The following is a 23,457-nucleotide window of genomic DNA, read 5'->3' as shown; positions in this document are numbered from 1 at the left end:
CATGTACTAATTCCTGGGTGAATGGGAACAAATTTGTCATCCCACCACTGGAGAACAATATGATCAGCAGGAACCCAGGGCTGGCACTGGGCCAGGTAGAGTGCAGAACATTTAACCCATCAAATGACAGGTAAAACAATGAACTTTTACAAAGAATGTTTGTTGCCTGATATTAAGAATAGCTGTAAGTAAGCACACTGTACAGGATATCTATGGCCTGAATTTATCTTTGATAACAGAAAGTCAGTAGATTTCCTATGATAACAGGAGTGTTAGGCCAGGTAACTTTTTAAAATTCATTCACTCATGGCATGTGAGCATCTCTGGCTGGGCCAATGCTTATTGCCCATCCCTAGTTGCCCTTGAGAAGGTGGTGGTGAGTTGCCTTCTTGAATCGCTGCAGTCCATGTGGTGTAGGTACACCCACAGTGCTGTTAGGGAGGAAGTTCCAGGATTCTGACCCAGCGACAGTGAAGGAATGTATTATTTTGCTTTAAGGAATAGCTGTGAATAACGATGCATGTCCCTTAAAGGATGAGGTGTAATTGCTGTAACATCCTGAGACCAATTAGTGAGGAATTGCTGAGCATTGCCACAGGAGAGCCACGAGTATGGTGATTCGGCTTCGGATTGAAAGGAGTTTCGTTGCGTTGTCAGTAAGGATAAGAATTTTCAAACACAGCCAAGCTTATTTTACTTTATTGTAATATTTTTTGCAACAAACTCAAAGCTGGACAAAGCATGTTGGAAACGATTTGCCGCGATGTTACAGAGAGGGGCGCATTAACCGCTGGAAGCTAAATATGTGAGAGGTGAGTTTACAGGAAAGGAAGCGCGAAGGTGCACTGGCTCATTTTAACCGAGAGGGCGGTAGTGGCTAAAATAGTTTCGTGTTGAAAGGGTTAAAATATCTGAGCTCATCAGCCATGAGCAAACTTGAGGCAAGATACACAAACTTTTTTTCCTTCACTTGTCTGTTCTCGCCTCTGCTCTGAAGGTGACTTGCTCTAACCGGGAGATCAGGGTTACTTTTGATATATATTTTTGTTTAGTTGCCTGACAGCGAAACAGAAAGTCAACAGTATGAGAGAATTCCTTACGATTTGTTTCTATTTCCTTTCGATTCGTGGGACGAGTGATGTAGCAGTTGGGCAGGAGGAACCGAACGGGCTGTGGAGGCAGATGATCCGATGGGAAAATAACGGGCACGTATACAGCTTGCTGAACAGCGGCACGGCTTACCGCCCAGCCGCCCACCACAGCAGGGCGGAGAAACAGAGTGTCTACCTGAGCAGTGATGGGGAGAGCAGGCAGGGAGCCAGCGGCAGGTCTGCCCGCAATCCTGGCCCCTTTGGGACTGGCCAATCCCGTGGCCCCGGGAGGACGGCGGCAACCGGCCAGCTCCCCCTCGGTGTCAGTTTGACCCGGAGGATCCCCCGGGTTCGCAGCCCGCTCACCGAGGGAGGGAATCCCCCGAGCCGGGGCAGCGGACCCCTCGCACCTGAGGGCAACCCCGGCGCTGGTGTGTCCCCCGGCGGCGGCGGCGGCTTTAGCCCCAGATCCCCGGGGCCGGAGGAGCCAGCCGCCGGCACTTCGGCTGAAATGCAAGGGGACGACCCGCGGAATCCCTTCAAGAACTGGAACAGCGTGTTTTACAACGTCTACTCCTCATCCTCACGTTCATCCCAGCCCGTGGTCCGCAGAAGAATTATTGGGCAAGGGACCAGGTACTTCCAAAACGGTAAGTCTACCTCATACTGATTTGAGGGAGGGGGGGTCTGTGTTAAAGTACATTTTGTGCAAGAGATGGGACAAGATCAACGCCCCTGCCCCGTTTCCAACCTCCTTCCCAATTTTTTCCCCATCTCTATGTCTGGGCAGCCCTCACGACTTTGGTAGTTTAGTTACTTGTTTTGTGTATTGAGAGCTGAACAGAAGCGAGAAAGCCCCTCTCCCACTCTCTACATCTCAGGGAGGGCCGATGTTTTCCTTTTTCAACATCAGTAGGAGGAGGACAAGATCAAATCCCAAGGGAATTCCAATGAGGAGGAGGAGGAGGAGGAGGAGGAGGAGGATGTTTATGAATCCCATTGCTTTGTGCACTGAATCCTACTGGAGTAAAGCTCCAGGCGCGAGTTTCCCTTTAGTATGTTTCCCAAGGCGTGTGAGACCGACAGTGAATGTTGGCCGAAACAAGAACAAAAATAGCTGGAAAAACTCAGCAGGTCTGACAGCATCTGCGGAGAAGAAGACAGTCAACGTTTCGAGTCCCTATGACTCTTCATCAGAACTAAAGAAAAAACTGTTGGCCGGTTCATCAACCTGGACTTCAATGGACAGAGAAATTGGACAGGAGATCTAACGGGTTGCCGATCCACAATGAAAAATACCCAGTGAGTGCTGGTGGTTTCTGATTAGCAATCAAGTCTTGGCTGTCTTTTTTTCCCTCTTCCTCTGACACCATTTGTAGTGCTCTTAACTTTCACCCTGGCTGAGAACAGCTCCCTCAGCACCGAGCGGGAATTAAACCTTTCCTGGTCTGTATAGCTTGGGCACCACACCAGAAAATACATCTGTAATTGAGTAACTGAGCCAATAAGCAGTAGTGTTCTGAGATGAGCACTTACTGTTTTGTGAAATACAACGTGTCAGGAAATATTCCGTAGTTTTCATGTGATGTAAAACTCATCTCCAGCTCACTCTTGTAGGCAATTACATTTGTGTGTGCGCGTGTGTTTTATGCTAGTGAACCGAATTAAGGAGAGTTTAGTAAGTTATCTAGTCCCTCCATCACTTTGATTTGAACTCTTTCCTAGAATCAACACAAGTGTGTTATTTCTGAAATAAAAACAGGAAGTGCTGGAAATATTCAACAGGTCAATCAACATCAGTAGACTGAGAAAAACAGAGTCAGAACACTTGTTATTTAGCTCTGAAGAAGTCAATCGGACTCGAAACGTTAAATCTGTTTTTTTCTCTCCACAGATGCTGTTAGACCTGCTGAGTTTTTACAGCATTTTCTGTTTTTGTTTCATCTGTTATTTCTGTTTGCTCATACCTCAAATATTGAGCTGATCATAATCCATTGCGGCTGTGGGAGGAATGTACCCTCTGGTGTGATACTGAACCACACAATGAGCACGGTTCCAGGTTCAATCCTTAGTAATGCTGTTAGTTGCAGTGGGAGCCCGAGGGCAACAAGCGACCTCAAAATACATTGGCCAGAAAGTAAATTAAACTGGGGGTTTCTGCACTCAATCGCTGTCCGATTTCATTACCTGGAGCTGTGCCCAAATACAGATGAGGACGGGGTTCCGAATTGGGTGTGGAGGCTGCAAAGTTTAAATTGACAACCAACACAGGTTCACATCTGAGGAATAGTTACTTTTGAAACTGCCCCGCAACATGAGAAAATCCCTTCAGGAGGAAATCAGAGGGAAGTTTGGAGGGGGGAAAATAAAGTTTTGAGTCAGTATCATTGGTGAGTGAAAAATACATGTCTCAATATACTCAAAGGATTGAGTGCATAATTGTCAAAGGATATTGCTGGGCTATTTTGAACCATTGGTACTGTATATGACTTCATGTATGCCTGGCATAGGAAGGACTGTTCTGTTCTGTTGAAGGGTCGTGTGGACTCGAAACTTAGACTCTTTTCTTCTCCACCGATGCTGCCAGACCTGCTGAGTTTTTCCAGGTAATTCTGTTTTTGTACAGGAAGGACTGTTGCTTCCTTTCCTTCTATTAGCTCACTGGGCCGATTTTCCTTTAAGTTTTGTTAGGAACTAGAGTTAATTTATGTAAGTTATAGGTATATTTGTGTATGTTAGGAATAAGCTATAGCTTTAAGTTTAAGTGTTAGCTTTAAGTTTAATTTATATGTTTTATTTGTGGGTTAAAAGAGTGAAACCTGTGTCTAGTTTCATTTAAAGTTTTTCTTTGGGAAAATGTTGCCTTTAAGTCTATGGGTTTGTTTGTATGCCTGCATTTTAATCAGCTTTTATGACTATTGAAGTGGTTTAGGGAAGTTAAAACAAAGTAGGGAACACTGTGCTGTTGCCTGGCAACAGGGGACACAGAGACAGAGAGAAACAGAAAAGCAGTTTGAGCTCAGCTGGTAGGACCATTCCATAGAAACTGCCAGAGCAGGCAGGAAGGGAGTTGCGTGGAGCAGGTCCCAAAAGAAAAGCAGAAATTCCCAAAACCACGGATTGGAGTCAGGAAAAGGTCCCAAGATGTCAGCTAAGTCAAGGAACAGGGACAGGGAATCAGGAACAGGGTCCTGTTCAGTGAAGTTAAAGTAAGGAGCAGAAGGAAAGGCTATGAATTAAAGAGAGAAAGCTGTGCCGAGCAGAATCAAGGCAAAGTGTGCTTGAGAGAAGCCAGAAGATCTGAGGAGACAGCCAAAGTTGGTGACTCCTTACAACGTGCATGTGAAGCAGTGGTGTTCTGCTGACACAGCTGAGTATCTGAGAAAGAGTGCATGGAAGGCGACGCTTGAATACACACAGCGATCCAGGAGAGAGGAACACCAGAAGGAGAGATTGAAACCCTGGAGGTGGACCCTTGTGGGAGACTGCCGAGGGAAAGCATTGTTTGGGAGAAGATTCCAAAGTGAGTTCTTCAAGAGTGGAAATGGAAACCCTCGTGTGAAAGACAGAGTTCAGTGAGACTGAACATACGAACAAGAAGCAGGAATAGGCCATTTGGCCTGTTGAGCCACTATTTAATAAGATCATGGCTGATCTGATAGTAACCTCAAATTTGCATCCCGACTACTCCCTTAACCTATAATCTTGCTTACCAAGAATCTATCCACTTCTGCCTTAAAAATATTCCAAGACTCTGCTTCCACTGCCTTTTCAGGAAGAGAGTTCCAAAGACTCACAACCCTCTGAGAGTGTTATGACGTGGCAAATGGTGTGTGCCAGGTGGACCAAATCCACAGGGGAAACTTGGTCATGTTATCACAACAGTTTTGCAATTTGTATTTATTATGAGATGTATGCACTGAATTCAGAAGTAATGAGTCTACCAAGACCTTTAGAGATTTTAAAAATTAAATTAAAATGTTTGTTAACAAAATATAAAAGATTTAAAGCATATACATAAGACTACAGTTACTTACTAATATAATAACTCCTAAAATTCCTAGTTAACCTGACCCCCAGTTACACCCCCTTTAAGGTAATGGTCCAAAATAGATTTTAGATTTAAAACAGAACCAGCAAATTAACACAATATCCACTTGAATTCCAAATGGCTTTTCCCCAACTTCAGTTTCATTATATAGCAGACATATGCACAAATGCTGGAGGTTTCATTAAGGCTATTTCACGCACTCCTGTTAGATTTTACATGGCCTTCTGACAAATAGCCTTTCATTCTCCTTTTATATATGTCTTTCTCTTTTTAATATGTAAATTCTATTGTTCTATATGTCTTTGAAACTGTATCTTCCTCATAACATAAAAACTTTCATGTTACCAATATTGCCAGTAACCTTTGGGAAATACAAACACATTTCTTAGCCTTGCTTATCTGGCTAGTTGTAAACAGACTAAAATCCTTTGAAATCCAAATCTCTTCACTTATCAAAAAATGCAAATTCCCTTCACACCTTACATGGTAAGCCAGCATTCATGTTTATTCATTATCATGTCAAGCACCTAGCTTCTTTTGATTATTTCAAACTTACAGTCTACTTGACTTCAAATGTAATTAAATCACACACAGACTGAACTATATTTATCCCCATAAACCTACTTTACAATAAACCACAATAATACAATGAAAAAAAATGTTAGTCTCATGACAAAAGAAAAATTTTTGCCTCATCTCTATTTCAAATGGGCAACCCTTTATTTTCAAACAGTGACCCCTAGTTCTAGATTCTCCCACAAGAGGAAACATCCTCTCCACATCCATTCTGTCAAGTCCCCTCAGAAGCTTTTACATTTCAATCAAGTTGCCTCTTACTCTTCTAAACTCCAGTGGATACAAACCTAGCCTGTCCAGCTTTTCCTCATAAGACAACCCACCACTTCGAGGTATTTATCTGGTAAGCCTTCACTGAACTGCTTCCAAAACAGTTACATCCTTCCTTAAATAAGGTGACCAATACTATACATGGTTGGCTCATAGTGTGACACACGTCTGGGAGAGTTGATGAGGGATCCATAGCATTTGTTTGGGATGGCATCTGTCACTTGGTTTCATAGTATGGTGTGTCTGACCATAGGTCGCCTATTGGTTTACATAGACTCTGTACTTACAGTGAACATTAGAGTATAAGGCAGACTTTGTAACTTGTGTTATCCTTACCAATCTGTATATATCTGTAAAGGTATAGTTGTGGGTGAAGGAGTATTGTAGAAAGGTTAATCTTTTCTCACTTAATAATTGTTTCATTCTTTTGTTAAAAATTCATCAGCTGACTCCTGTGACTCTGTTCAGTAGCACCCTCCACCTTTCTAAACAAAGAATAAAAGTTAGGGTCTATTAAGCCAGGTTCCACCCTGGGATCTGACTTGTCCAGTAGTAACATCAGCTGGGATCGTAACAGCTTACCCCTGCCCCAGCATCTTGCATCTTTCTCTAATTCCTCTCCCTTTATGTCCTCTCTATGCTCTTCTAGTCCTTAAGAACCAGCTTCTTCTCCCTCAAATCTCTTGCCAAGAAACTGCTGACCGCCCAACTTCCCTTCCTGGTTCCCATGTTGGCTGATTAACTCTGCTACTGAAGGAGGGCAGAGATAATGTTTTCACTCCTGTTTGTTAGTCTGTCTGTAAACAAAATATCCCAAAAAATAATGAATGGATTTCAATGAAAATTGGTACACGGATAGAGTATGGCTCAAGGTAGAATTGTTTTTAGCAAAGATGCAGGTCTGAATCCAGATCCTGCAATTTTTTTTTTACAGGATCCATTAATATTGGGAATTAGGGTGAATTGACTACTTTTAAAATGTTGTGGGTTGCTTTATTTAGGATGTTGTCAATTGTCTCAGCTGCCGTGGTGATATTTGGCACAACTGTCAAAAAATGTAAACAGAGTTTTCAGAGCAGATTATTGGGTGTGGATTGGTCTGAAGCCTCCTCAATGAGATAGAAGCTCTTAATAAATGATTTCTTTTTTCAGTAGTTACAGAGCATCAACCAGGCAGTGAAAAGCCTCAAGGAAGAATTCGGTAATTGTAATAGTGTTGAGTTAACACAGCATGGCGGGGGTATGCGCTTTACTGAGTTCCCCTCTGTACTTGTATTGTTAATAGTTCTCTCTCCTCAGCTACTGTCCTCAATCCTTCAAGTCTGTTGTCATCACCTCTTTACTCAAAAATCCTTCATCTCCATCCTTGAAAACTACCACCGCATTTCCAGCCTTCTTTTCCTCACCAAAGATCTTAAATGTGCTGTCACCTGTGAAATCTGTACCCATCTTTCTTGGAATTTCATGTTTGAATCGTCCAATCAGGTTTCAGCTCCTGCCTCAGTACCAAATGACATTTTTTGTGACTGTGACCGTGGTAAACTATCCCTCTTGTCCTTTATAACCTGTCTGCACCATTGTCCTCCAATGCCTCTCCATCATTGTCTAGCTGGGTGAGATTGAAATCACCTGGTTCTATTCTTATCTAAACAGTTGTAGCCGGATAATTATTTGCAATGCATTCTCTCCCCACTCTCGCACCACTACCTCTGGTATTCCCCAAGAATCTATCCTTGCCCTCCTCCTATTTCTCATCTACATGCTGCCCCTTGGTGACATCTGAAAACACAGCCACCCATCTCTAGTTTACCATCTTCTCTCTTGAACCTTCCATTGTCCCTAAATTGTTTGACTGCTGATCCAATATCCAGTACTGGATGAACAGGAATTTCCTCAAATTAATTGGGAAGAGCAAAGCCATTATTTTAGGTCCCTGCTACAAACCTCATACTCTAGCCACCTACTCTACCCCTCTCCCTGGCAACCATCTGAGGCTGAACCAGTTTGTTTGCAATGTTGATGTTGTATTTGTCCAGTAGATAAGATATGAACCACACACCCATGTCATCAGCAGTAAGACCACATACTTTCACCACTGTAACATTGCCTGACTCCAATCCTGCCTCAACTCATTTGCTGCTGAGACCCTCATCCATGCCTTTATTACCTCTGGACTTGAAAATTCCAATTAATTCATGACTGGCCTCCCATCTCTCATCCTGCATAAGCTTAAGGTCATTACAAATTCTGCTTCCCTTATCCTAACCTGCACCAAATCTCACCCTGTGTTGCTGACCTGTGGTTCAGCTATATCTTGATTTTAAAATTCTCAACTGTTTTCCAATCTCCTCATGACCTTGCCCCTCGCAATCTTTGAAATCTGCTCTGAGATACCTGATCTCCTCTAATTCTGTCCCCTTGCACATCCATGATTTTAATTGTTCCCCCATTTGTGGGCATGCCTTCAGCTAGTGAGGTCCTGCGCTCTGGAATTCATTTCCTAAACCTCTCCATCCCTCTGTCTCTCCTCTTCTATGACACTCCTTAAATTGACCTCTTTGAGTCATTTTTTTAGTCATCTTCCCGAATATCTTATGTGGCTCGGTGTCAAATTTTGTTTGATAACACTCTGGTGATATGCCTTGGAATGTTTTACTATGTTAAAAGTGCTATATAAATACAAGTTGTTATGTTATGTTAAGTAGAATGGACTCTTTTCTCTATGGAGTTAACATTTCGAGTCCATATGACTCTTCTTCAGAGTTCTGAAGAAGAGTCATATGGACTCGAAACATTAACTCTGTCTTTCTCTCCAAGGATGCTGTCAGACCTGCTGAGTTTTTCCAACATTTTTTGTTTTTGTTTCAGATTTCCAGCATCCGCAGTATTTTGTCTTTATTTTTTCTCTATGAAATAGACTATGCTGGAGATAGACCAAACCAACTTACACATAACATTGAGATAAAAGCAAAATACTGCGGATGCTAGAAATTTGAAACAATAACAGAAAATGCTGGAAAATCTCAGCAGGTCTGACAGCATCTGAGTGAAGAAGAGTTATACAGGCTTGAAACATCAACTCTGTTTCTCTACACAGATGCTGTCAGACCTGCTGAGTTTTTCCAGCATTTTCTGTTTTTGTTACATATAACATTATTGACTGCATTTGCCACTGGTGTTGGGTCAGGATAACAACTTACTTGTATCAGGAGCATATCCATATGGATTTCACTCTGAATGTTTTACAAGTTTATAAATTATTTAAGAATAACACACAGCCAATTATTCTTGTGAGCAGATCATTACTGAGTACAATCAGCTCCACCACTGACAGCCCTACCTCTGCTAACATAGTGTATGATAACAGTCTGAACGAATCATAGTCATAAAGCACAAAAGGAGGCATTTCACAACCAGTGAATTAGTCAATTTGCATAAAACAAGATCCTACAAACAACACAAAAAATGAATGACAAGTGAATCTGTGTTTTTGGTTCTGTTGGGTTAAGAGGAATATGAACCAGGAGATTCAAAGAACTCCCTGATCATCTTCAAACAATGCCTTGGGTTAACATGGATAATGTCCCACATAGGAAGTTTTTTTATTGTAGGCTTTATAACAATTGTCTCTAAGTACAATTGTAATAGTTTTAGGCCAGAAAGTCAATTGTTTCTCAGTGGTGTATTTGGGAATTGCTCAACTGGAAACTGAAAGAAAAACTGGGCACCAAAACTATAATTCTTGGCTAGTTGTCGATTTCCCCATTCATCTCAGTATCCCATGATACAGATGTATTAGCTGTTAAGATTTGAACAAATTTTAAAAATCAACAAAACCAAACTTCTGAAGTTGAGCCATACTGCCTACCACCTACCCCTCTCCTATCCTTCCTCCATTTAGCTTGGAATTAGACATAAAATGACATCCTTTCATCCCAGAAACATCTGTTTGAAAATGAGAGGCACAGAAAATGTGTATTTTTGTCTATGGTTTAACTGAGAAACTGAGGAACTCACATCAGCTATTGTTCTTGCCTTTCAATGGTTCTGTAGCCATAAGTTCCAGCATGAGATTTATAAAAACTCAATTATCTTAAATTACTGCTGATTACTAAACCTCAATGCAAATATACTTAATTTCATTTCCAGGGCTTCCTGACTTGATTCCTGATCCGTATTACATTCAAGCTTCCATGTATATCCAAAGGGTGCATATGTACGCACTGAGATGTGCAGCTGAGGAGAACTGTCTCTCAAGGTATAACCCGCCAATTATGTTGATGAACCAATAGATCTAGAGATTAAAATGACAACCAGACACCTCAGATAAAACTCTTAATTCAGTTTCAATTAGGAGAGCTTGCTGCTTCCCAAAAATTGAGCTCAGACATTTTATCTGAATTTATAGTTTAAATGCAGTTCAGATTTATATGATATTCTGTTAGTATTGTACATAAGGATATAATGCAATATAATTTTAAAATTTAAACCATTTTCATTTCTCTCACATATATATTCTATAATTTGCATGTTCTTATGCAAGAATATATACATTTCTTTCTATAATTTCCTACTGATATCATGGGTCCAATGTGATGTTGGGGATGGAGGTTAAAGGGTGCATTGGTTATTACTCATGAAAGTAGATGTATAAAAAGAAAACTTGTCTGTTAATTGCAATATAGTTTCTTGAGAGGGGATGAGTTTTAGATTTCTTCGACATAAATGCAAGTTTGCCTTTCATCTGTCAGCATTTTCTTACTAAATTGAAGATAGCACATACCCTTTAGCCTCCACAGCTTACTGTGCTGAATATTCTATATATAATCTGCGTGAGAAGCCCATTGAACGTTATTGTCAGGGAGATGACTGAATTATTGTTATTTTTCAGATATTAATTGAGGGAAGTCTCTTCATGGAAAGATCAACTGATGGTTGTTGGAACAGGAAAAGCCCATTAGGCCTTTTTTGTCTGTCCTTCTCGACCCTCCACTAACTCACCTTCTTGCGATAACCCTTCTCCTTCTAGAAATGTACATAACTGCCTTATGAGCCACTTTATGCTGTATGGAAATGGTCAGTGTGCTGGGTACTGTAATTGGGCTGGTCTAGTTGTGTTGCTGCAATGCAAATCAAACACAGGCAAAATAAAGATGTCATAAATGTCTAAAATCAGAAACTAACAGTTCACCTGCCAGCAGGACCCGGGAAATTTCTCTCTTCTTGAGTTGATCAGGTTTTTCTTTTACCCAATACACCATGACACTAAAGCCTAATGTGACAATGAAACACACATTACTAGTATTGTAATAAATCTACTGGGGTAGATCTTGACTTTGCATGACGATGCAACACAGGTGACGTGGTTCAGCAGTCCATTTTCCATCTCTCCCAATCAGTTGCTGACTCATTGTCAGCCATTTTACATTATTGTGCAAAGTCAAAACCTAACCATTGATCTTCATTGCTGAAATCTGAAATGCTAAATAAATGCTAAACACTAATACAAGTATAATTTAAAAAATTGTATACATCTGCACCCCATGTCTTCCTTTGTGCTCTTTCTATATAATTGTGCCCCCTCCCTTCTCTCATTATTACATTAACCATTATGTTTTTCTTGAAGTAAATGACTTCTAAAAACTTGACTCCCTTCGTTTCCGTAGCCTGATTTAATTTCCTCTCTTTCCTCCTGTCCCTGGAGAGGGAAAGGACTGAATGAACAGTCATACCAGGCTCCAGTCTCACCTACCAGCTTCAAAAAGGCATTGGAGGATGCACAGGAACAAGAGATGTGGCCCAGGAAGCGACAAAAAAAAGAGAAACAATGTAGGCTGGCATGCCAAGAACATGAGAAGGTCTGGCTGTGTAGCAGCCGTTTCACTTAAAGATTGGCAGTTGTGGGTAAGGGTGTGTGGCTGGCATTAAGTCTGCATAGTTGGGATTTTGTTTTGGCAGCAACCAACACGGCTGAGTATTAAGGACTAAGATGAATAGCAAGTACTTGCCCGATGGCCAAACCAAATGTATGTTTTCTCTTCCAAAATCCTGCTAAAGACAATGAAAGATGTTGAGCCATCCAGCACTGAACACAAAATAAAGTGTGTTAGAGCTGTGTTGAAGCAATGCTATTTTTTTTAATGAAAACATGCCTCATCCCTATCATTGACTTTGAGCTATAAAATACACTTCCTTCTATTGTTACCTCCCTTAAACTTTGCTGGGTTACAGGACCAGTCTCTTATTTAAATATGTGTGAACCTAGATCGTGAGCGTCAGCCAGTTATTCAGCTGCACGGGGGATCACAGCTGAGCTCGATCCTGCCCTCACTTGACATCCCAGAAAGGCACTTTTTGCCAAAATTTAGGAATGGGCTGCCTTAACTCATTCATTCCCACCCCAACCCAGTAATGTTGGAGCATTGCCACTCTGACCAAATTCAATTGATAGCAAAAATTAGGGGTTAAAGTTGGGGCTTTTCTGTTATGTTTGGTTGAGTCACTTTTTTGCTGGGAGCAATTAACATAAGGCTACGTGAAATGGTTCAGGCAAAAAAAACTTAAAATTCCTTTGCTAGTTTTCTTTATGCCAGCACTAGCATTCCAGTAAAAGGAAGCATGGAAAAGGACTCGGGGGAGTGGGATTACATAGCTCCTTGTTAAGGTATATTAGCAGCATATACATAATTTGCCAAGGTTTCTCTCTACATAGAGTTAGTTAGGTCTCCTTCTGTGTTGTATCTTCTATGGAAGTGGCATTTTTTGAGGCAAACTCAATCACATAACAGTACAGCAGTGGTGCCTGGCCCTTTAAGAAAAAGTGTGTTTTTTTAAACTTAAACAGAAAAGTGTGGTGACATTTCATTCGGTGCCACAGGTTACATAATTGAAATAATTCAGTGGAATGTAATGATGACCTGGCAACAGTAAGAGAAGAAAAACATGGTATGATGAAGAACATACAATTTATAAAAATTAATATCCTTCATATGTGAGACTTGGCCCAATTAGGCTAAAGTGATCCAAATCTATTGAAGTAGGAAGTAGCAGACAGTCCTCAATAGCCAGCTTCACTTGTGATACTGTCTGAAATGAAACAGTCCTAAAATATTTGCCCTAGAGAAACAAAATTACTAATTTGTCCTGCCTCACCTGCTCCAACAGTTTACTTTGCTATTGAGAAGTCTGGCTGAATGGCCAAACCCCACAGCATGAGATTTCACCAACCTTAAAAAGATTAGGAGATAAAATGTGAGCTGAGTAGGGTTGGTTTGATGCTGCCAAGTTTGGTTTTAAAAGCCTGTAGATTGTGAAGAAAACTTGCATTTATATAGCATTTTTTTACAACCGGAGGATGTTCCCAAAGAACATCACAGCCAGTGAAATATGTCTAGCCAGTTAATGCACAGCAAGGAACCACAGACAACAATGAGATTAACGACCAATTGAACTGCTTCAGTCGTATTGTTTGAAAGATAATTTGTTATCCTAAACACAGGGAGAACTCCCCCACTCTTCAAATGGAGATCTTTATGTCTACCTCAGAGGGCAGATAAGGTCTTGATTTAAAATTTCAAACAAAAGAAGGCACATCCACTAACACAGCACTTCCTCTATATTGCACTGAAATGTCTAGCCTGGGTTATGTACTAAGGTCCTGGAGTGTTTTTTTTTAATTCATTCACTTGTCTCTAGGCCTTGTGTCATAATCTCCATTGATGTGGTGTGTTAGCATATCCTGGATTCACTGCTGATCCCAGTCTTTCTGTCCAGTGAGAAGTAATGAAAGAATATTATGGGAGGAAGGGTTTTTATAGCACCCACAAAGCACATAAAAAGGACCTATTATGGCTAACTGAGCCATAATAATTTTTTTCCATTCCTGAGGAACAGGATCGAGTAGCTCAAACCAGGGCATCCACGAGCCACTGTGGGCCATGGGCAGAAATAGAATGGTATTCAACCACAATCTGTAATTTTGTGGCCTGGCATATCTCTCACTCTGCCATTATCATCAAGCCAGGGGATCAACCCTGGTTCAATGAGGAGTGCAAGAGAGCTCATCAGGAACAGCACCAGGGATACTTAAAAGTGAAGAGCTACAATACAGGACTATAAGCATGCCAAACAGTAGAAGCAACATGCATTATTTCAGAGCAAAGCAACCCACAACCAACAAATCAGGTAAAAGCTCTGCAACCCTGCCATATCTGGTTGTGAATTAAACAACTGGGAGGAGAAGGCTCCACAAAAATCTCCAACCTCAATGATTCGGAAGCCCAGCACATTGGTGTAATATGAGGCTGAAACATTTGCAACCATTTTCAGTCAGAAGTGTCGAGAGAATAATTCATCTCAGCCCCCACCTGAGGTTGCAGCATCACTGATGCCAGTCTTCAACCAATTCGATTCACTCCACGTGATATCAAAAAAACTATTTATGGCACTGGATGCAGAAAAGGGTATGGTTCCTGACAACATCCCAACCATAGTACTGAAGATTTGTAGTCCAGAACTAACTGTGCCTCTAGCCAACCTGTTCCAATACAGCCACAACAAATGGATCTACCCGACAATGTGGAAAATTGCCCAGCTATTGTCCTGTCCACAATAAACAAAATAAATCCAATCTGGCCAATTAGCACCCCATCTGCCTGCTCTCAATCATCAGCGAAGTGATGGAAGATATCAGACACCATTATATATATCAAGTGACACTAACTCAGCAATAAACTCACAGATGCTTGGTTTGGCTTCCATCAGGGCCAAGCAGCTATAGACACCATTACAGCCTTAGTTCAAACATGGACAAAAGAGCCGAATTCCAGAGGCATGGAGAGAGTGACTGCCCTTGACATCAAGGCAGCATTTGATCGAGTGTGGCATCAAGGAGCCCTAGCAAAATTGAAGTCAATGGGAATCAGGGAAAACTCTTCACTGGTTGGAGTTATATCTATTGCAAAATTTAAGTTGGTTGTGATTGTTAGAGGCCTATCATCTCAGCCTCAGGACATCACTGCTGGAGTTCCTCAGGGCAGTGTCCCAGATCCAACCATCTTCAGCTGTTTCATCGATGACCTTCCATCCAGCAGAAGGTCAGAAGTGGGATATTTGTTGATGACTGCACAATGTTCAGTAATATTCTCAGCTTCTTAGATAGTGAAGCAGTATGTGCCCGCATGCGACAAGACCTGGACAACATTCCGGCTTTGACTGATGAGTGGCAAATAACACACAAGTGCCAGGCAATGACAGGAGAGAGTCTAAACACTTCTCCTTGATGTTCAATGGCATTACCATCGCAGAATCCCCCACCACCAACATTCTGACCAGAAATCCAACTGGAGCAGCTATATAAATACTGCGACTACAAGAGCAGTTCAGGGGTTGGGAATTTTTTGACAAGTAATTCACCTTCCGACTCCCAAAAGCTTATCCACCATCTACAAGGTACAAGTTAGGAGTATGACCGAATGCTCTCCACCTGCCTGCATGAGAGCAACTCCAACAATCCTCAAGAAGCTCGACACCATCCAGGACAAAGCAGCCCGCTTGATTCACACCCTCCCACCCCTCCACCATGTCAAACATTCAATTCCTCCACCAATGATGTACATTGACAGCAGTGTTTACCATCTACCAGATGCACTGCAGCAATCTATCAAGCCTTCTTCGACAGCACCTTCCAAAGCCCGTGAGTGACCTCTACCATCTAGAAAGACAAGAGTAAAGATGCATGGGTACGCCGTCACCTGCAAGTTCCCCTCCAAGCCACACACCACCCTGACATGGAACTATATCACGATTCCTCCTCTGTTCCCGGGTCAAAAATCTGGAACTTCCTTCAGCATGTGGATGTACCTACACCACATGGTTGCAATGGTTCAAGAGTTGCTTCACCACCATCTTCTCAAGGGCAATTATGGATGGGCAACAAATGTGAGCCTTAGCAGTGATGTTCACATCCCGTGAGTTTTTTTTAAAAAGTGCCTAGTTTCTATATAGCAAATATTAAGAATGGTATTGCAGGTATGATGGTTTGCCCCATCCAATTATATTGTGCATGGCAGACAGTCTTTAACCAGAACTTAAGTTTTGACTGTGGGCCTCAGCAAGTAAATTTGCCTTCTGAGTGTACTTCCACTAATACTCTCTGCTTCTTCTACTGCACCTTATAACCACTATTCCCTGGCTATAGTCCCATCTCCAATCATGGTTGCTGTTTGATCATGTGCTTGGCAATAGCTACTCTTGTTGTATTTACCTCTCTTCACAGTTGGCAGCCCATCATTAAGCTTTGGCTCAATATTGGGGAGGATGATGATGCCTGCTATGCAATCCTGTGGTAACAGGTTGAAAATTATCATCACTTTTCTATTTAAGGTTAAAAACTAACTTAGATTTTTCCTTTAAAAGAAACAAGTGAGCTTTTCAAGACAGAAACATTTTTTTGGTTGCTCCGGCAAATTAGTTCTGTTTTGGTACCACAAATTCACCCTGAAAGCGAGCAAAACATTTTATTGCCCAAAAACAACAGTGAGTTTTTTTTTACTGATTTTGTTTGTGTTCACATCAAGGTGTGAGATATGTTAGTGCTGAGGGATTGAATATTTATCCAAATGAGGCACTTTGTAACAGCTGCTAACACTTCCAAATCAAATACAGTATGGGTTAGATACAGAGTAAAGCTCCCTCCATGCTGTCCCATCAAGTACTCTCAGGACAGGTACAGTTTAAGTTAGATGCAGAGTAAAGCTCCCTTTAGATTGCCTCAACAAGCACTCCCAGATGAAGTGCAGCACAGACTGACAGCACAGTAAAGCTCCAGTTTCTTTGGTAGAGCGCTAAATAGTGGATCTAGAAATATTCTTTGAATGCTAATATAGTGCATAGTAAAGCTTGTATGTCTACTATTTTCTACTTGTATGGTGCATTGCCTTGTGACGTTATAGCCATTTCCAGCCCTGAATTCAGTGACAGCACTGTAGCCTGTGAGATGTTGCTGCTACATGCAGTAGAGCTGAGACTCACCTAAAAAGTAGTGGCCTCTGGAGGAAGCAATGTCACAGAAACTGCTGGGAGCCATTTTCTCTGCCCTGAGGCTGATTTGAGTTCCTCAGAGCACCTAGCACATGGTCTGTATGGATCTTCCCCATGCAGCCATGAAGAAGTGGCAGAACATAAAGCTTTCAAACAACTTCACATAACTTATGTGAGTAATGTTCAGGTTCCTATCTCACTGTAAATATTCATTGGCGGGTTCACTAATCAAATGATTTTATATCAGATAATCCAATTTTCACATGGTCATTTTCAACTTCACCCCAATAGGTCCAGTGGGATGAAAATCTGGCAGATTCCACAATGGGCGAGGGATCCACTTTGCCAGGTCACTTTCAGAGTTTTGAATTTGAAAATTACCCTCAGTATGTCCTGCAATTTCTGAACAGTCTGAATACCAAATTGCAATGTCCAGTATTTCATCTACTTTGCTGTCTCATGATGTGGAGAAGGTAGTTCTTCAGGTTTTCAATTTAGTCTCATTAGCAAAGGTGAAAAATCAAACCACAAAATCCCTCCCTGCCCTGTTTTGTCTGTCTGCATTTGGATGCCTTAAATATACTGTACATTCTTGGTTCTTGTACAACTCTTGTCATTTCAGCTAAGTATAATAACATTGGAAGAGTGGTGCTTTTCAAAAACTTGGCTCAAAATTATCCGACTCATATAACCATTGTTTTTTGGGAAATAATTGTGTGTTTAAAGCACGTCTGTCTTTTTGCTTTAGGTCTGCCTATAGTCCTAGAACAAGTGACCTCAGCATTAGGGTGCTTCTACGGTTTCCTCAAAGAGTCAAAAATCAAGGGACAGCTGACTTCCTCCCAAACAGGCCACGCCATACCTGGGAATGGCATAGTTGTCACCAGTAAGTACAACAAATGTGAGTTTGCTTCCAGGCAGGAAATTAATCGCCAGTGTGTTTGAAACATGTCTATTTCATCCTTTGTTATTTTTGAGTTTGTGGGTAAAGTAAGTCCTCTGGACCAACGGTTATTGCATTAACTTATCAAGAGTCATTGCCAAGCAGGATTGTGCTTACAGCATACAGTCAAAATAAGATGCAACATATTGTACTGTGGAAAGTTGAACTTCATCCATCAGTCTCATATTTCTTGCTCTGAAATGTGTTGCTCTGAGCAATTGGAAAATGGCATTTCACAATAGAAAGCACTGTTGGGACTACAGTTCAACAGTGCCTTATACTTCTACTGATGTTGGATAGCCTTACTTCATTAAAGCATTCCTTTGCTTTACTATAGTGGAATGGAGAGGACAGCGGACAGGGCTAAGTCCCAGCTTTGTCAACATCCCATGCCAAACTTTAAGTCCAGAGCCATATGAAATAGCAAATCTGTTGAGGGGCATGGGTGAATGGCCCAGGCTGAATCATAAATACCGCTACTTAAGTCAGGAATCTCATCCTCTTAAGCTGTACATACACACATCCTTTTCAGGAAGGCTTCAAGTTTCTGCAACATGGTAAACATTTTGTTGATTTTTTCATTCTCTGTGATTCATCTTGCACATTTTTCTTCAGCTGGGCAGTTACACCTTGGATTCATTTTATGACAATATCTAATGATGCCCTTATAATTACCCTGCAAAGGTTGGGATCAAGCGGGGTGAGTGCACGTACCTCAGTGTCACATAAAATATAAGCATTGCTTCCTGATCTAGGCTTTTTGATTACTTGTGATTGAATAAATCACATTTTATTTTTATTGCATTGTTTGCTGGTGTTTTACCCGTACTTGGAGTTTTCACTTCACAGTTTTATCCATGCTCCTGTGAAAGCCCCAAACCAGTGGTGGCCTTGTTCATGACCTGTTCTATTTCTCTTCTTCTAGTCTCAGTACTGTAAGCAGGAGAGCAGGATAGCCTGGGTTAAGTGATCTTCTCAAAGTAATAGTGATGCCACAAATTATCCAACAAAGGATGCATTATGTTCACTTGGGTCAGTCTCTCTGTCAGTTCTTCCTCTGTTCTTGGTGAATCATTGTGCAACTGCAAGAGATTACAGCTAAACAATTCAGCCAGGGTCAAACAAAGCTCATTCACTGAGATCAAATACTCTGCAATTTCAAAGAGGTTCTGCCCAGGAGTTTTGGCATTCTCATATTAAAACACTTAGGAAGAAAAACGATTCTTCATACATTACAAATATTTAAGCATCGAGTTCTGAGAATGAGCAGCAGTGTTTGTGTGAGCAGCATTGCCAAGGTAGTGCTGAGAGTTGACAGGCCTTTTTTCTCAGACAACTGAAAAATGCAAAGTTTTGGGTAGATTTCAGTTTTGAGCTCGTCTCAGCACATACAGGGATACATGTGTATGTTAGTGATCTTAAAAAGTGAGTGACTATGCAATACTCCTACTAGTATCACTAGAGTACATATTTGTTAAATGGTGAGAAAAGTCTTTAATACAAAGTCATCTCCCTATCTTCATGGAAAAAAAGTGTGCTTGTTCATATGTTTCTAGGTCAGAATTTTGAGGTCGGCAGGTGAGCACGGTCGGCGGGACCGGGAGTGGTCGGGAAACGATCTGTAATGCTGCTGATCCTTTTTATACCCCTGGATGAGGTTTTTGAAATTGTCAGCTGGCTGCCTGCCCATTTTGCCCGTGCGATGAGCGCAAAATCGCACGGGCATCAAAAAATCAGCGTCAATTGACTTTTTAATGGCCTCTTAATTAATGGCAGGCTCCGGCACCCGCATGAGCTCGCCGAGCGAAATATCGCGTGAGTTCAAGATGATGTCGGGATGCTCACCCAATGTCGTCATGCACTACTTCACACTCGAGCGTGTTCGGGTGGCGCCTGCACGGCGAGTGAAAAATTCTGCCCCTCGTGCTTTTAAAATTTAATTCATTTCCACCATTTTGAAGCTCATATCTTCCAGGGCTGCTCCAGTGGCAACATTGATAGGGAAAGGTCACTAATACTGATAGAGAATGGTCACCTGTGTTCTGGAGCAGCTCCATTTATTTGATTGGAATTGCACATTCATATTGGTATACAAGCTGATCCAAAGCTGTTTAGCCCTGGGCCCTGGGAAACTTTTAACGTCCCCTTTGAGTTCACTAGAGACCTCTGGTTGTGTTGTAAGAGCCATGACCTTTGCATATCTTGAATAAACTCAGTACAAATTAAACACGCTCTCATTTCATGTACTCTTATTAACATCAACTATTCTGCAGTCAGTTAGAACAAATATCAAATACATAGCAAGCTCCTTCATATTGCTTTAATCTGAGCCTTGTAAAACCAACCCTACTGCACAAGTGTCAGGCTCCATTATCCAAGTTGGCCATCCTGTAGTGTATTTGAATATGATTGTTAATTTGTTACCAATGTGTGTTGGATTAAGAGTGCTTTATGGCCTTGTGCCATCAGAAGTTGCATTGAAACTGGTCAAAGTGTTTCCTTTCTATACTTTTTTTCCACTCCACACTTGGGTACTATTCCATGGTCAATAGAAGCTCCAGCATCAGATTCACGTGGTCATTGAATGTGAATGTTTGTAGCAGGATATGCACCCATAATGGTCATTGCAGCAAAGTCCAATTAAGCCCAAACTTGAAACTCAATTAGTCACATTTTCCAATATTAGTCATTGGACAGGGATCAGGAGCAGGAATCATGATTAATTTGTTTTCTTTCCCTATATCCGGAATATTGAAGCTAATTGTGGTGTCCTGACCTCTATCCCAGCTCTCAGCTAACTTGGAACAGATCCAATTTTGAAATTCCTGGTCTGCTTGGCACAGTTTCACAATTGTACCCATCCAGTCAGTTATCATGGAGCATTTATTTCTAGATACTAACACATTTTCTATGAATTTCTTTTACTTCAGGCACTATCACAGTATGGATCAGTTTAGCCATTACGATCTGTTACAGGCCACCACACAGAGGAAAGTAGCTGAAGGACACAAAGCTAGCTTTTGTCTAGAAGACACTGTGTGTGACCCTGGCATCCAAAGGAGATACGCATGCACAGCACATACTCAGGTATGAGGATTGATATATTGACATCAATATATGGCAGTGTGGGTTTGGACATGCACCAATCTTTAGAAATGTATTGCTGTCAGATGGGTTAAAACCAACCATCTTGCATGTTGAGCCTCATGTCATAATAGAAAGAAACGATATGGTACCAGAGAGGACTCTCATGCAGCAACAGCATGTCCCCCCCACTCTCAAAGAACAACGGCCCCATTCAAATCTTCCTTCATGGGAGGTCTAGATCAACTTGCATTTTGATTCTTGGGTTTTCAAAATCCATTACAGACAAGTCAACAATCCAGGCTTCCACGACCCAGGCTTCATGTGCACAGTCAGCATTTTCAGATCCTTGTCTGCGTGAAGAATATTAGTGTCACTCCAGGCTTTTCCTCTTGGTACCTCTGGGCTCCTCCCTTCGTACTTTTCCAGGCTCTGACCTTCTGCTGATGTTGCAGATGTTGAATATAACTGAGAGAATTCATCCCCTAAATAGGCAGCAGCTTTTAACCTGCTGAAGCAGAAGCCGCAGGAGTCAGGCGCTGGGAGCAGTATTGAAGGATTAGAGGGGAGAAAGGAGCCGGGAGGGGCAGTGGGGAGATTGGATGTGAAGTAGTGTTTGTGGCTGGCTGAGGGAGTTGGGGAGATGAGGAGAGGGACAACATAAACTGAGGGAGAAGAGTATCTCCATGACACTGTGACAATTGTATAAGCAACAATTTACTAATTGGATTTAATAACCAAGAGAACCAATATATATCCACAGTGACATTCAAATCCTCTACAAAAGTAAGATCATTGGGAAAAAAAGAGGAGATAAGGATACTTTTTTATACACCAAGTTGTTATACGATCTGGGATGCACTGCCTGAAAGGGTGGTGGAATCTACTCTGCATGTCTGACACGTTGGGTGTACCTGCAAAATAAATTACAACAAGCCACGTCTTGCTGCTCTTTTGGTATAATTACATGTTATAGGACTATGTATGGACTGTGTACTGTCAGTATTCTTCTGGGGAGGCAGTGTGGAGGTGGGGAGGTTACTGATCAGCTTTTGCTGGGTTTACAGGTTGACATGTATGGGTCCCATTTCTAAATAGAGCCTCTGTAACCTTCTCATGGTTTCATTTGTCAAAGCTCTGAGGTCCATTGTGTGTCATCTGTATGTACGCATATTGTTTACTTTCAAACCCCTCCCATATACTCATGTCCATCAATTTATTCTCCTGATTTCTTGAAGTTATTGCCTCCCCCTGGGATTTACTGTTGTTTCATAAGTGCTGTGGCATTTCACCAAATTCACCACTCTTCTTACATGAGCATGACCAGTGAGTGTCAACAAGATATTTGACTGTGGAGGGCATTGCCGCTAAATTTGATTCTGTTCCTACCCAATATGTGTGCAGACAGGTGCAGACCTACACACTTTCAAAGCAGGGGTCACTGTTAGATGGTAATCGGGATCCCAAAGAAAAAAGTTGTTTTTTTCTCTTCTCTGCCTCTCCATTTCCCTTGCCCCCTCAGCACCCATACTACTATTTGCCAATGGCCAAGTTGAAACCTCAGACTTTCTGCCTTATAAAATATAAAGATTAGCATATTTCAGAACTGTTAAGTTTATAACTGATTAAATTTCCACACTTTCCACTTTTCCAATAGGGATTAGGTCCTGGTTGTTACGATACATACAATGCAGATATTGACTGCCAGTGGATTGATATAACAGACGTCGTTCCCGGCAACTATGTATTGAAGGTAATCCTTTCTGGAACTGGAACTGCATCACAAAAATGGGTTACAAGCAAAAGCTTGTCTGGCAACTAATCTTCCTCTCACCTACAACTGAAAATCCTCTTTCTGTGTCTCTCACTTTCTCCCTCTCTCTTTGTCTGTCTACCTCTTAGTTTATCTATACAATTGCAGTCAGTAGTCCTGTGTTAAATTCCAGAAAGTCTGCTGATGAAGGATAGAACAAGAGCCAACCCTTCTACACTTTTGTTGGCTTTATTTACACAGATACACGTCATAAATATGCACCTCCTAGCTCAATCACCAGTTTCAGTCTGTTCCTATTTAAAGGAGCACAAGAGAATCCCCAGTTAATGCCCACCACCTGTACACATGCAATCACAATCAAATACAACTAATACAGCAAAATTCTCTTTGTTCCTCCTCAACTTTAATTCCTCTTCTTCAATTATCCTATCCTAAAATATACTTCTTTCTCTGCATTGTCATTGCATTCAAATCAAGAGTCATTTTGAAAAAGTTTATTTGTTCATGGGATGTGGGCGTCACTGGCTAGGCCAGCATTTATTGACCATCTCTAATTTCCCTTGAGAAAGTGGTGGTGAGCTGCCTTCTTGAACCGCTGCAGGCCCTGTGATGTAGGGAGTCAGTTCCA

At 41.5% G+C, this 23,457-nt stretch overlaps 1 protein-coding gene across 1 annotated transcript in view; it reads left to right on the top strand.

The window, feature by feature from the left end:
* Nucleotides 1-953: 953 nt before the first annotated feature.
* loxl5a (lysyl oxidase-like 5a) overlaps nucleotides 954-23,457 on the top strand; it is a 47,061-nt gene continuing 24,557 nt past the window's right edge. Inside the window, exons 1-5 of the mRNA XM_078555713.1 lie at nucleotides 954-1,741; nucleotides 10,138-10,246; nucleotides 17,777-17,914; nucleotides 20,902-21,058; nucleotides 22,713-22,808. Coding sequence (XP_078411839.1) covers nucleotides 1,084-1,741; nucleotides 10,138-10,246; nucleotides 17,777-17,914; nucleotides 20,902-21,058; nucleotides 22,713-22,808 — 1,158 coding nt within the window. The 5' untranslated portion in view covers nucleotides 954-1,083. The remainder of the gene's footprint in view (nucleotides 1,742-10,137; nucleotides 10,247-17,776; nucleotides 17,915-20,901; nucleotides 21,059-22,712; nucleotides 22,809-23,457) is intronic.

The sequence above is a fragment of the Cetorhinus maximus genome, chromosome 13 (genome assembly GCF_964194155.1).
Source record: "Cetorhinus maximus chromosome 13, sCetMax3.hap1.1, whole genome shotgun sequence".
Lineage (NCBI taxonomy): Eukaryota > Metazoa > Chordata > Chondrichthyes > Lamniformes > Cetorhinidae > Cetorhinus > Cetorhinus maximus.
This window is presented reverse-complemented; position numbering and strand designations above follow the sequence as displayed.